Here is a 15716-nt window from a genome sequence, read left to right as displayed (position 1 = left end):
TTTCTGGTGGCTATATAGGATGATAGTCACAAGGAATGCATTTGGTAATTTCCATATCACCGTAGCACACCATCAGCCATGTTGAAGAGTCATCTGGGGTAGATATTACTTGTGAGTAACCCATACAGGCTTTGTTCCATTAATTCCACCATAGTTATGTCCAGTGGATCATCTAGACCACCAGTACCCACTATGTAGAGACTTCTCCACATCCTGACATTACACTGCCCATGCAGCAGAAATCATAGTGGGCCCTCCCTTGTTGTCAGCTGAGGAAATAATTTGACACTGAACTTCTGCCTATGACCCATATTGCCACCTCCTTTGATCCATGCCCCCACCCCCACCCCGTGGTTTCAGCAAAGGTCTACTCTGTTGGATTTCTTTGGATTTGAATCCCATATACCAAAACTTATTGTTGTTCTGCAGGGCTGTATTTGATCCTATATTCGGTTAAAACATGCTTAATTTTAGTTGCATAATCTCTTGTTTAATCATGGTTTCACAGTAAAAAGCCAGAATTAGCCTAGAAGTAAAATAACATTTTTGAAAGCCCATTCATGTTTTCTTGCACAGGCTTGAAAACCACAATCTATTAAGGAGCAGTCTAAACACCCACATTTTTTTTGTGTTTTCCTAGAGTAAGTTAAAAACTGTGTCAGCATCTCTGGAATCCCATCTGAAAGAACTCCAGGAACAGCAGAAAAAACAAGAGCAGAAAATCTCAAGCATCAAGGTAAATACATTTTTTCTCATACTTATTCCAGAATGAATGAAAATATTTTGAATTTGTAGTCATGGCTATTTAATACCTTAAATAATTTCCTAGGAAAATATCCAGGATTTGGAGCAGCACATTAGATCAGAATTTGTCAAACTTCACCAATTTCTGTGGGATAAGGAGCAGGATCTGATCCTACAGCTCAAGGAGGAATCATCAGGAATTCTGAGGGAGATGGAACAAAATCTGTGGGAAATTGAAATGAAGACCAGATTCATTCAAGAGCAGATGTCTTCTATTCAGTCAAAGATGGAACAAGAGGAGGCTGTGCTTTTTCTTATGGTAAAGTATCTAGATGGCTTTACTGTAAAATTTAATGGAATTATTGTACTAAAAACAATTCTCCATTTCGGTGATTTCAGTTGTAGTGTAAAATGTTCAATGATTTGATAAAGTAATGAAGAAATAATGAAAAAGAGAATACTAGATATGAATTTAAAAATGGTGGGGTGAGGTACATTGCAATTCAAGCACCACTTGCAAACAACAATAAGGGTTAAATTAGAGGAAAATAAAAGCAAGCATATGGCTTGAGCACTTGTATAGTTCTATATAAATGCATATAAAAAAGACATCTTACACATCCACATATAGCATGTTTATCAAACAACATGCAACCTTTCCAAGTTTAACCCAGAAATGTTCGTTACTACCATATCATCTATTAACCAAAACTGCCTAAAATTTATTTGCTTGGATGATGCTGAAAATTAATTCAGTACAACTTTCCTGAATACCCTAAATAGCCTTGCACTTCCTAGAAGGAAGAGAATAAAAAAATAATAGGTTCATAGGTTCATACTAGGCTATCTGCCCAAGGTCATTTATAAGCATAGCCCAGAGTTTTGTGGCTTTCACCACCCGCTTAGTTTGGAGGATACTATGCCCATTTTTTTGCTGTGCCTCTGTCAAGCAGTGACACTGGAGATAATCCCTGGGGTATATCTGCGATCTCCCATCCATTGGTCAAGATTTAGTCTCTGGGTGATGAATCTGTCCCTCCCGCACGCCCTATTACTAACAGTGTCAAGGTTTAGGTCTGATCTAGATTTTTGAGGTGAAGCATGTTCATCAATTCTGGGTTGGACATGGCCTTGTATGTCAGGCACAGGTCACCTCTGAGCAGATGGTAAGCGACCGAGTAGAGCTGAAGTTCCTTCAGTCGGGCAGCATAGGACATATTTTTGAGACCCTTTATCCTTTTGGTGAGGAACGGGCATTGTACTCAATCATTGGTCTGATGTGATCTAGATGTGAATCCCTTCATGATCAGGTGGGCAATGTAGAAGGCCTTCCTAACTACTTTGGTGACGTGAGTGTCAAATGAAAGGTTACTGTCAACCTGGGTACCCAGGTCCCTGATAACCTCTTCTGTGCTTAGTGGGTTGCCGCCTATACGGTAGCTAGGGGTAACCTTGTTTTTCCCGAAGGGTATGACTATGCATTTTTTGGCGTTTAACTTTAGGCCATGGCTCTGGCACCAGTTTTCCGGTTCTATAAGGCCCTTTTGAAGGATATCCTTGTCAGATGTGTTCTCAACTATGGCGCCCAGTTTGCAGTCATCTGCAAATTTTGTCAGCCATAATCCTCCTATGTTTGCTTGTACTTCTGAAAAGTAGATGCCGAACAGGAGAGGGCCCAGACTGAGCCCTGTGGGACACCACTTGTGACAGGCTTTGAGTCTGACATGGCGCCAGCAACTCTGACCCTGTGGGTTCTGTCACTTAGCCAATTTGCAACCCATCTTGTGATGTATGGGTTTACATTTAAGCTGATGAGTTTTTCAATGATACCTGAGTGGGGTATTGTGTCAAAAGCCTTTGCCAGGTCGAGGTAGGCTGTGTGGACTGCCTTTCCCTCATCAATGGCCTTGGTGACTGTTTTGAAAAAGTCAACCAGGTTTAAAAGGCATGATCTGCCCTTGACAAAGCCAAACTAGGTTGGATCCAAAGTCTGCAAGTCTCCTATGTCTTTATTTATGAGTTCCATTATGATCCTCTCCATAGCTATGCAGATCAAGCTTGTCAAACTGATGGGGCGGTAATTTCCCGGGTCGGTGGAGGCACCGCCTTTGTGAAGTGGGACCACAGTTGCCGTATGCCACTCCTTAGGCACGTATCCTGAGGTGAGGCTAAGATTAAACAGCTGCCCTAACTGCGGGTTTAATTCCTCATTGAGTTCATGGAGCACACATCCGAGGACACCATCTGGTCCCATGGATGCTGTGTTTTTTGCCTTGGAGAGAGCAGTTCTCACCTGAGCGTTAGAGATGTTTGGGGGGCTATAATTCTGTGGTATAGATATCTCACCTTTTGGGGGGAGGGGGGGGGAGTTTGCACTGAACCTGTCAGCCAGTATGTTGGCAATGTCTGTAGGTTCAGTAATTTTTACATCATTTTGAACTAATTCTGAGCATATCTGGGAGTTTCCTCCCAGGTTTCTAACATAGCTAAAGAAGGCCTTACGATTGTCCTTTTGAGTCCTTAGCAACTCTTCTCTCAAAATTTGCCTTGGATGATTTTATGAGAGATCTTAGGTTTTTACTTATAATGATCAAGGGTGTTTTCCCTTTTAAGGATTTTGCTCTATCTTGTAGTAGCTTCCTCCTTTTGTTGTAGAGCTTGTTTATGGCTGGGGTCCACCAAACTGGACGCTTGCCTTTGGTACAAAGAGTCTTTGTTTTGTTTGGGATTGCCTGATCCATGCAGTCCTCTAGGTGCTGGTAGAAGGCATTTGTAAGTGATTCAGCGGCTTGAGTAATGGTTTCCGCAGTCTCGGGGGCCTTAAGAGACCACACTAGCCTTTAGAAGTGTGAAGTCGGCTTTTGAGAAGTTATTCACTGTGGTCTTTTTTATCTCAGGTGGGAGCGGGATGTGGACTTCCAGTGAGATTAGTTTATGGTCTGATCTCACCAGTGAAGGGTATACCTCCGGTGTTGAACATTGTGACCCCATGTTCGTGATGATGAGATCTAGTATGTTATCTCCTCTTGTGGGGATGGTGACTAGTTGTTCCATGGCATTAGAGTTTATGAACTCTAGGAACCTTTGGGCTAGAGTGTTGCGGCTTGAGTAGTGATCCCAGTCTATATTCGGGTAGTTGAAATCACCTAGTATGATGGTGTTTGGAGATGCATTTATCCCCTCCAGTGTTTTCAGGAAAGCTATGTGAGGTTCCTGAGACTGAGAGGGTGGCCTGTAACATGCTACAAATTGTAGAGCAGTCTTGCCTATGGTTAATTGCACCTGGATGGTCTCCGATGCATCGTGCGCTGCCACCAACCTTGAGGTGTGGGTGTTCTTGATGAATATAGACACCCCCCTCCTTTCTTGGTGTTGTCCGGATTTTGGGGCCGGAACGCATGATATGAGGTAAAACCTGATAGTGCCGGGGTGCTTAAACCAGGTTTCAGTCACAGCACAGACATCGATGTTCTCCATACTGAGAAGGGCCTCGAGTGCGTGCATTTTGAGGTTGAGACGTCTGGCATTGAGCAGCATTACCCTTAGTTTTTTTCCTTTTTTGTGTTCTAGGGTGGTAGGTTTAGAATTTGAGCCTTGCCTAAAAAAGGCACTATGGGGGTGGCAAGAGCGTTTGCCAATATCCAGAAGCCCAGGGGTGACAGGTGCAAGCCGTCCCTTGCGAAGCAGCGTGACTTGTCCAGCATGTCATCCCAGGCAGACAGACATTGGATCCCCTTTGAATGACACCAGAGTTTAAGCCAATTATTAAAGCTGATCATCTTGTCACTGTATTGTGGCATCGTTCTTGGTGAAGGTAGGATACTGCTCAAGGTCAGGGTCATACCTGCCTGGGCTACATAATCAGAGAGCTCCTCTGTCTCTTTTCATGTAGTCCAAGGAGGTACGTCTCGGGTCGTTCACACCAGCGTGGACAATGACAGAGTCGTACTTGTACCTGGTGTTGAGAGACCTGAGTGCTTGCGTTATGTGGCGGATTCTAGCGCCCGACAGGCAGCTTACTGTGACCTTTTCCTTGTTCAATCTGGTGAGCGGGACGTCAGTGTGTCTGACTATGGAGTCACTAATGACGAGTGTGTCTGGCATTGTGTTTGGCCTTAAGGGCTGTGACTGTTTGGCACACTGACTATGTGGTCTATGTGTTGCATGTGTTGTGTCCTGAGGTGGCAGTTGTTTGGGTGTCTGCTTTGGTGGCCTCTGCTGTTTTGGTAGATTTTTGATCAGAGCCTCCGAATATGTCTTTGTGTATTTATGTGTATGATTTGAAGTTGTGATAGTACTATGTGAGACTGGGTTTGTGGTGTGTGTGGTTACCTTCTCCTCCTGTCTGGTCTTACCAGTCCTATGTTGAGAGAGCTCAAAAAGAGTAGAATGCTAATGCAGAATAGAGGAAAAAAACATGGAAAGAATAGCAAAAATATAAAATGACACTATCTTAAACTTCAGAATGCTTCGCAATCATACTAATAAGCAAATAAAGGAAGACAAAAACTATACTATAACAACTTTCAGAATAATAGTAAACACAACTCTAAAAATTTATGGACAGCCATTAAAGAAATCTTGCGACTCAGCCAAAAATTCAGCCCTAACCCTTCTCCCAATAACTCGCCACTTGAAACAGCAATAAAGTTCAACTCTTTAATCATAGATAGTGTAGTGTCTCTAACCAAGGGTTCCACAACATTTAATCCTAACCCTGCCAAAACAGCCACATATCACCACATCCACTTTCACCTTCAAACCTGTGCCCACATCCTATACAAAACTACTCGTAAACAAATTTAAACCATGCTGTACTTCAGATGATGACCTTCCAAGTAAGTACCTTAAAACAGCAGCCAATAGCATTTGTATATCCTGTTTCAATCCTTATAAATAGGTCAATCCAGGAATCCCACATTCTCTCTGTCTCTCTCAAGAGTCGCACATTATCCCTCTGCACAAAGAAGGAAATTCAGCGGAAAGTACTAACTTTAGACTTATACCAATCTTACCCTTCTCCAAAATACTTAATTTTAGTAATTGTTCTTGAATACATTTTCTATCTCTTGCAGGAGGAAATCCTATCCCCATACAACATGGTTTCCATCCTTCCCATAGTACTAGCATTGCACTTTTAACCTATATAGATAATGTCCTTATTGGGTCACTCTCAACCCAACCTTCTATGGTTCAAAAACTACCTATCCAATAGGCATCAGTCAGATAAGATGGCACTCAACCTCTCTCCATACCTCCCAGTCACCACGAGTATACCACAGGTCTCTGTCCTTGGTCCTATCCTCTTTAGCATTTTTAACAAACACCCTCCATACAATAGGCTTTCCTTCTACAGTATGTAGATGACTCCACACTCATTTGCACATCTGACAACATAGCACATATCCCAAAAATTACTCTGGAAGCTTTAATAGCCACCAAAACATTGTTTTGTAACTCACAGCTCATGCTCAACCTAAACAAAACCAAACTACTACTTCCACCCCTTAAATCCCCGTTTCCTGAAAAATCAAACTATATCCTCTCTTGATAATGCATCCATTGAAGCCACTTCTCATAGCAAATTATTGGGGTGATAGTGGATGACTATCTTAAATTAGACCTGATTATACAGAATTGCATAAAAAAATCAAAAGTTAAGAATGCTTTACAGAGCCAAAAAAGTTCCCACTGGTGCAAATAAAACTACACCTGCCAATATTTATCTCCTCTCCACACTCATCCTTACTAACCTCCAGGCATCACAAAAATCAAAACTTGAACTTGCAATAATAAAGTTGCTAAATTTACAGCAAATACCCTTTCAGAATCCTCCATTGTAAAGCACTAAAAAGCCTAGATTGGTTAGAGCTATCCCATCAACTAACATATAAACAGCTTTGTACCACCTTTAAAATTATCCAGACTCCATCTGCTTGTACAGCACTAAATAACATTCTACACAACTGTGTTCCCATTTGGTCATTATGATCCAATGACCAAATCTCCTGTCTGGGAATGGTCTGTACTTGTACCATGTTGCTAAGTCCTGGAACTCCATACCTGTATCCATTCAGGTCAAGACCCTCCCCATCCTTCAAAATCATTCTGAAAGACTTACTAGCCAAAAGCCAGCTCTGTTCTTGCTCAAACTATATCTCTAAATATGAACAAGTACTTATTCATACCTTGCACCTCCTTATCCATTCTTCACTCACTTCCTTACTTCTGTCAGTTTCTCTCCCCTGGATTTGTTTCTAAATATACCATAAGCCTGCTTTTCTCTCCTTTCATATTGCAATTCCTGTTTATCTTATACTAACATACCTTTAATTTCTCTCTAAACTGGGTAAAATGTCTTTAAATATTAAATCATTGTCATATAATTTGTTTCTGTTCCTAACCAATGTTTTCATATGATGTCTAATTTGGTATAATTATTTAAACTGTAGATGTTTTTAGTATTATTTTTGAAGATGATAACAAAATATTTTAAGAACAATTTTAATGCTTTGGAGCTTTTCTCCCCAGACCACAGCTGAAAATGGGCTTCTACCCAGTCAGACCTTCCTGGTAGTCAAATGTCAATAAATAAATAAACAAAAACTGGAGAAACTGTTAAAACACAAAAGGTAAATATATTGTGTATTTGCCCACAGGTATGCTAACCTATACACAAACACGGCCAAAACTTATTTGAATACTCACATTTTACTTCAGCTGAGAAGGTTTCTGTTCATTATGTAAATGTCCACCTTTTCATATTCTAAGTCGAATTTGATGCATTAGTACAGTTTATACAATATTTACAAACATTAGAATTAATAGATACATTTATATTGGATTCCATGCATGTGAGGTACTAAAAGATGGGAATAAACAAGCCATTTCAATCATGGTATGAAAGGAATTAGCAGCAAATACTTTCCTTCATGCCAAACATAATTACCAGATTCCCTAAAGGCCTTCGTATATGTAGAACTCTTCAGGGGCTAGGCAGCCATGTAACAGTTGAGAGTACTTTTCAGATTTCTAAAGCAATTTAAGAATGGTTGTTACAAAATGGGTTTATTACACAGTATCTATGGGTAATAGAACACATTATAAACATTAATTGCACCATTCTATTTAGTCCGGTAATTGATTGCTTTAATAAGTTTTAATTACTATTTCAGAATGCCTCTGAGGTGAAACGCTTCCAAATAAAGCGGGACATCCTTCACTGTAATTTTCTGTTCCCCAGTGGAATTAATTTGGAACTTGTATGAAATATTTCTTGTTGTATTAAAAGGGTGTAGGCAGAGGTCTTTTCCTAATTTTGAATCTCCGTGCTTAAGCTATAGTACTAAGAATGTTATTTGTTATCAGTAGTCTCTGTAATACATTTTTTATTGTAATGGTCTTTCACTTTTCCTGTTTTTTTTGGAGATTTTCTCACTGGGCTTTTGCTGAAAAGGGTGTCTGATACCCAATCAAACTTTCCCCATAAACAAAAGCAATAAATACATTTTTAATTTTCCCGGAACAAGAACAAAATAAATGCAGAACAGTCGAGGCAAAAAAGGATGAATGGTTCACTCCAAAGAAAGAAGTAAATCCAAAAACACAGAAGAGTGAACCAAATCAAATCCAAAAACACGCAAGAGTGAACCAAAGCAAAGTGGCAGTCAACAACCAGACATTAGGTGGAGTTAAAATCAGGATAATTAATGGTATATAAGCACTTTCACAGTAATTAAAATACTGCTTCTTCAGACACTAAAACCCAAACATTGCTTAGTATTAAATAAAGAAACAATAATGTTGTGGTCAATCACATAAAATAATGTATCAATATCGTAGCGACAATCTATAAAAAAGCTAGCCTGCTGGCGTAAAGATATAGCAATGTAAAATGGCATAAGAAAAAGCACAGCATAGTAAAACAGGATAAGAAAAAGCATGCATAATGCAACACTTTGAGAAGGAGTTTCAATGGAATCTTTATCGTTCTGATCTCTACCTGCATATGTCCTAACTCTTATGATCCATCTAGTTTCTGATACTTTAGATTCCTGATGTCCCCTCCACATTCATTCACTATAATCTTTTCCATAACCAAAAACTTGGAAGTGTGTGTTGTATCATTACCAGCTGCATGCTTAGCCAGGGTATTTGTAACATTCCCAGTCCTAATGTCGTATATATGTTCCCGCATCCCATCTCTAACCTGCCTGTTGGTCTTCCCCACATCGAAAGACAAACATTGGGCACAAGAGGCTAAATAAACCACATTAGATGAATCGCAGTTGTATTCTACCCTAAAAGTGAACACTGTCCCAGTATCAGAGTCCTTAAAAGATTCTGAAGAATCAATATATTTATATGTACAGAAAATTACATTTAAGGCATGGGACTGTCAAAAAAGTGCTTTCTAAAGGTAAGCTATAAGGAAATTTAAAATCAAAGTCCTAAGTCATATTATCCTTGCATTGCACTGCCTCAAACATCTCCCATCCTAACAGATTTTATTTCTCTGACCTGAATGCCAAAAAAAAGAGTCTGGTAAGGAACCCTGGTGCAAGCCACTGGTAAAGTTTTCTCCTAAATGAGGAGACATCACTAACCCAGCAAAACAATTAAAATATATTGTATCTTAAGGAAAAGTAATAATCTGTATGGACTGTCTGATGTTAGGGAAAGTTTAATTGAGCAAGTTGATGTGGTAGTAAAATAAAAACATGTCTAGGTTGCTGTATCATGTAACATTTACGTCCCTAAAACAATATGCATTTTGACATGTTTACATACAAAAATGGAAACTGAGTGTTGCAATGATAATGTATATTGAAAATTGCATTTATTGATGGATTAGTCAGACAGATGCCTTTGTGTTTTAAATGGTTTGCAAAAGCACCTAGTAGTAAACGGTACAGTCATATTGGATACTCCACAAAAGGATCATCCTTCCAGTGACTGACCACAGACTCGTGCTTATAAATAACTCCTATAAATGCAGACAGCACAGTGTCTCAAATTGATCATTTCATTTATTTTCCTTTTTGCATCATATGCATTGCACCTTGGCTTAAACTTGGCTTGAAATCGGATTGGTTAAAACAGCAGGATTTTGTAAGTGGTAAAATTCATTTACAGAGGAACAATCTATGGAAAATTCTAAGACTGAACCAGAGTAGAGTTTTAATCCAATTTGGGTGAGTAGACATTGTGAATGCTGTCATCCTAGCTAGCTGGAATTTTGTAAATAATCCTATGTAATTTATAAATATTAATATGATTCACAGGCTGGTCTTACAAATGTAAGTAAACTGTATGTTATGTGCTGAGCTTCAAAAATGTAACCACAGTGCACCCTACTGGAAAAGAGCAAAACTCTAAGAAAATATGTTGAATTGTTTATGATGGTGTTTATCTCAGCTAGGAGACAGAATGTCTGCAGCTAGAAATTCTTTCTATTACCTGGAAATAGAAATAATTACAGGTTTCCAAGGTAAAAACTGTTTTAACAGTTATGACTTCCAGTTCTAGGCAAAACTACTGTGAGATAAGTATTTTTGACACAGACTTATTAAATTTTAACTTTCTGTTAGCCTGGGAGCTAAAGGCAGAGGTGACAAGAATGATGTAATCTGAGATAACCCAGCAGAAATGTCTGATAGTGATTTAAGAATTATCTCAGAGTGAGTCTGTGCAATTTGTATCTTCTCTTGAATCTGAACACATCCATCTTCAGCACTTCTCATCTGTATTTACCTTGCTCTAGCCTGGGAGCTAAAGGCAGAGGTGACAAGAATGATGTAATCTGAGATAACCCAGCAGAAATGTCTGATAGTGATTTAAGAATTATCTCAGAGAGTGAGTCTGTGCAATTTGTATCTTGTCTTGAATCTGAACACATCCATCTTCAGCACTTCTCATCTGTATTTACCTTGCTCTATAAGTAAAACTTAGATCATAGTATCTCTCTTAGAGAAAGATAGACATATAGTAAGATTAGTCTAGATGTTTTCTGTATTTATGTGAGACTGTCCTGCAATGTTGTTTTAAAGTATTTACTGTGATTCTGAACTCTGTCACTTTGTTGCATTATTGAGTACTGTCTTGTGCTTTTATTATTTATTGTTAAATATATTTAAACCTTTTAATTGTGTCTGATTTGCTTAGAGATATTTAAGCTCTTAGTGTACTTGCATATGTATTTGGTGACACTGTACAGGCCACTCTTAAATGGCCTTAGTCTTGGACACATTTACTATTTGGATAATTGTAACATTACACAGCAGAATTGGTCACCCTTTAGGAAGGGCCTTTATAGTAGCTGATAAGAGTGGTTGGTGGCAGCTGATACTAACTTATAGTTTGGGCAGAAGGGGACATAACTAGTGAACCTGTCAGCCTTCACCAGGAGTGTCTGTGTGTTTGTAAATAAATGGTGTGTGTGTGTGTGTGTGTGTGTGTGTGTGTGTGTGTGTGTGTGTGTGTGTGTGGTGTGTGTGTGTCAGCTACTTGGGCAGGGACACGTAGCACTGGCTGGACAGAGAGGGTGCTGGAGGTTTTGGCTTGACCACTCTGCTGAGATCTTAACCCTATAGCTGTGCTAGTGGGGAGTCTTATTGGGGATCTGGATAAAGAGAGAGAAACCAGCCCTAGAATGAGTGTGTGCTCTTAAGGGAAATTGTAATTTACTGTGTGCGTACTTGTTATCCTCCCAATGTGCACGTCCCTCACTGGTGCTAGTGGTGAGGATTGAGGCTCCTTGATTACTGAGCCAGTGTAGGGGCATCACAGACATACACCAGGATTTTCATGTACTGCACTGCTTGATTTGAGAGGTGAACTCTACTGAGTACTCATGAAGGTTGCAAGAACCTTTGTGTGTCTCTACCTAAAAGTGTATATGGCTAGGTGTCGGTCCCTGTAATCTCTTGTCTAGTATTGCTCCAAACAAGAAGCAGCTGTCACAAGTCAACAGTTAACATCAAAGAAAATGGTATATGTGACTGTTGTCATCACCCACACAGGCTCTGTGGTCAAATGTGTCGGCCACGGATGCAGTCAGATCAGTATCAGCAATGCTGTCTCCAGGTATCCTAGAGACCAAGTATTTCTTATCAATAGTAGGCATCTGATTGATGTTCTTATTATGCCCACCCAGGTTTGATTTTGGTGAGGCTTAAATTGACTTGTAGGTTTATAGGTAAGCACTTCCATCTGCAGACTATTATAAGCCTGTCTAATAACTGATTAAAAGTTTCCTCCAGCCTCAAAGAGTGCAGTACAAGATAAAGTGGGCAAAAATTAAGGCTGACTATCTAATTATCTATATTTACTTTTAAGGTAGCAAAAGTGGTTCTCTGCTTAGCATTTAGTCTGTTGCAGAGATGTGAGATAGCTTGGGATATGGATCTGTCATGCCAAATTGTCAAAGTTTTTCCATTTGTTAAAGTTTAGTTTCTCACTTAAAATGTGAATCTAAATATTTAACACACCAGATAACATAATAAAGCCCTTGCTTATAATCTCACTTATATGAGGACACTATGATCTGAAAACGTCAGCACATTTTCAAGAACAGACTGTATGACCTCCTTAACCTGATGCACATCTGTTTGACTCATGAACTAGTTAACTATCTGGACAGAGTTGCATTGTTTGTGTCAATGTTTACTTCCTTTTTTGACTAACAGCAGGACTAGATTTCCTCATCTAATCCATCCCAGTAAAACATAGTCAACAAATGGTATTTAATTAGTTCTGTGATGACTGGGGATGAGAAGGAGGTGGACACCCCACTAATCATGCTTTTTGAGTGTTGGGAGCTCATATCAGTCTCACGACTTCTGTAAGGTGAATAGTGGTCTCTAAAAAGAGATCTAGATATTTCCTAGTAGTCGCTTGGCCAGTGAAACTGATGGCAAATATGTATCTCTCTTCTCAGAGGAATCCAAAAGGTGTACTTCCAGCACTTCTGAATTTGTGTCTGTAACTGTCTGCATACTCTTTGCTGTCTACATATCCACTATTAATAAGGTACAGTATTATTTTTTCTGCACTCTAACACAAAAGTATAAGAAAATTGATTGCAGAATGACTCACTTCCAGAAGTCAATGGTTGTGCACTTTGGAAGGCATTTACTGAACATGTCTGATGTCTTAATAATAAAACATTGGACTTTACTGACACAGCAAAGTGTCAGGCCAAGGTTTTTTTTTTTTTTATATCTAACTCCATCTTTACCACCTGGTATGCAACTGCTGGCAGTTCAGCAGCTGTCAACGTATTCAATTAACATAACTTCTTAGATATCAGCTGCCCATCAGTCCTTGTCCCCATTTCCATGTTGAAGTGAACAAACTAAGGGAAGAGTGATACTTTGTTCTTTAATTTTGAATGTTAGAACAGTCATGTTTTATTCTGATAACTTTTGTAATGTAATGACATGAATAATTTCATGTTTGTTTTGAATTTATTCTTCTTTAAAACATATTTGTGCATATAATGTCATACTTGCTGTGTTTTCTATTAGAAGCCATCTTTCAGTGAACAGCCTGGCATATTTAAAACCAAATAAAAATTAGATCTAAATTTGTGGAATTACTTTAGATAATATGAAAGTGGAATAATACTTGGAATGAAATTAAAAATAATACAATAAAATGTCTAACTGAAAAAGAAAACCATTATATAACCTGCATTACTGTAGAGGGTATTTGGAGTTTTACACATTACTGTCTTTGGTGCTGAGAGCTTCACCCTGGTAACAGAATCATAGCAACAGTGGATGAATCCCTCCATACCTACACAGAAGTAGTTGCTAATTATTATTAGCCCTAAGCTTCTTGCTTACAAAGCCTCAGAGTAAAAATTCATTCAGTTTCAGCTTTCTGTAAATATACCATACTTTAATAAAACACATGCTTGTTAAAGGAAAAGATGGAACAGAGTCGTAGCTTAAAAACAGGATTCTTTATTAAAGCAACTATTACACAGACAAACTTTCACAAGTTCAGCACTTTTATTATTGTTTACTAAATGAGAGGAATGTTCGAATGGACATTGCCATTTACAAACTAACAGGAATGCATCATCCAGACTAAAACAGTATTAATATTTATTGTATGACAGTCAGGGAATGGTTAAAAAAATCATTCAACCATACATTCTCTAAAATCCATTTTATCACATTAAGGGTTACAAATTCTAATTATTTAAATAAATCAGTGACCTTGTATACAGGTGATGGAATCAAAACATAGCACTGACAATTAATCTAAGGTTGTCAGAGCTGCATTCAGGAGAACTACGCTGAAAAAAGTAGTATCCTAGGTAAAAAAAATGTATGGAGTAGTTAATGGAATTTTCTTAAACTGTTCAGTTTGTTACAATAAAGGAAATGCAATGAAAGTAATAGTAGATGACCTGTTTTCATATCCGAACTACCATAAATAATCCAGTGTCTTTTTGTCTGACAGAGGTGAGGAGCACAAAATAGATATTTTACTATTTTAAATGAGATTTGTTTCAGAAAATAGCTTGCGAAAGGAATACATCCAAAATCTGATGACCACTCTGATCAGATCTAGAAACTGACAAATTTAAATCCTTATGGACATTTCCTCTGATGTGTATCAGATCAGAGCAAAGTGCCAGCTGTAGTCAGCAAGAGACCTCAGTTTTGTTGTCCAGGATCCAGATATATTTCAGTCAACAACAGCAATATAAAGAGGTGGGGTAGTTTGGGTATACCTCAGAGTCCTTTTATCTGTCAGTGTCTGTTATCGTTTGCTGATAGTAAAACATGACTAAATGAAGGGATAGGAAGCACACTGGCAGTGATTTGCTGATAGTGAAATCAGACAAGTTTGAGAAGAGAGAATTTATTTGCTAACACTGGTGTTCTAAATCTTGTTTTTAAGAGATGATAAGCTGCAATTAAGTTAACACAGATTGTTGTACTTTTTTTCAATACAGGATATCAAGATGTTTACACAGAGGTATGTACAGTGATTTTGATATCTGGTTCTTAATATGGTTGCAGGTCTGAGATCTTGTTATGATTATAAATATCGTACTTGTGTTTTCTATTGCTTGAATTATTTCACAGGCTTACAAAAGACCAGCAAGAGAATGATAATAGAAGCATTGTTTCCCAGGATCTGAGTCTGGGGGTGTACAAAGGGCCCCTGCAATATTATACATGGAAACAAATGAAATCCTTCCTCAGACCTGGTAAGCAAATCTATTTCTGTCCATTAATCTTCAATTAAATGACTGTAATCAGAATCTGTACATCTATTAATAAAAATGTAAGTTACTCTCTATAACATATTTTTTTATTATTTTTTTGCATTGCAATTGACACTGAACATTATTTTCTAAAGTCATTTCTCTGTGCTACTAAATCTGAGTCAGAAACATTTTATGTTGTTTTTATAGTTTTAATTATCAACAAGCAACAATTTCACCAGTGAGCGAGTGCACTGTCACACTGATACCTGTGTAAATATAAAAATAAGTGATCAAAATGCTGCAGGACATATTGTACATGGATCAAAGCTATTCCAAATACAGCTGACTCACTCAGCTGGTGTTTTTCACTTATAGTTTATTTTATTTTACTTGTACATCCTTTGTTGACCAGATTAATCCCATTAGGCTAGTGGCCTCTCAGTAGAGATACAAGGTGGTATTTCAATCATTGGGGGAAATTTGTCCAGGGCACTACTCATTTTGAAAGGTGCCATGTGACATTTTACATCTGCCACCAGTGCTGTACTGCCATTTTAGCAATCCAGTCACCTGGAATGGGAACATAATCCACAATTTTCTGACCTTCCAGCACAAATGGTGACTGTGCTACCTGTTGTACCACTGACATTGCATAATCTGTATTGGTCAGTGCTTGTGTAGGGTATACAAGAAAGAAACAAGTTGATATTTTGTATGAACAAATACATGACCGTGTTTGTTT

General features: G+C 38.4%; 1 protein-coding gene across 2 annotated transcripts in view; it reads left to right on the top strand.

Annotated features, from left to right (window-relative positions):
* LOC122813573 (zinc-binding protein A33-like) overlaps positions 1-15716 on the top strand; it is a 115391-nt gene that overhangs the window by 58158 nt on the left and 41517 nt on the right. For both annotated transcript variants that reach the window (XM_044085970.1, XM_044085969.1), the window contains exons 2-5: positions 641-736; positions 830-1063; positions 14717-14739; positions 14850-14974. In XM_044085970.1, the coding sequence (XP_043941905.1) occupies positions 641-736; positions 830-1063; positions 14717-14739; positions 14850-14974 (478 nt within the window). The remainder of the gene's footprint in view (positions 1-640; positions 737-829; positions 1064-14716; positions 14740-14849; positions 14975-15716) is intronic.

The sequence above is a fragment of the Protopterus annectens genome, chromosome 10.part0, assembly GCF_019279795.1.
Source record: "Protopterus annectens isolate FY-2018-M chromosome 10.part0, PAN1.0, whole genome shotgun sequence".
Classification (NCBI taxonomy): Eukaryota; Metazoa; Chordata; order Ceratodontiformes; family Protopteridae; genus Protopterus; species Protopterus annectens.
This window is presented reverse-complemented; position numbering and strand designations above follow the sequence as displayed.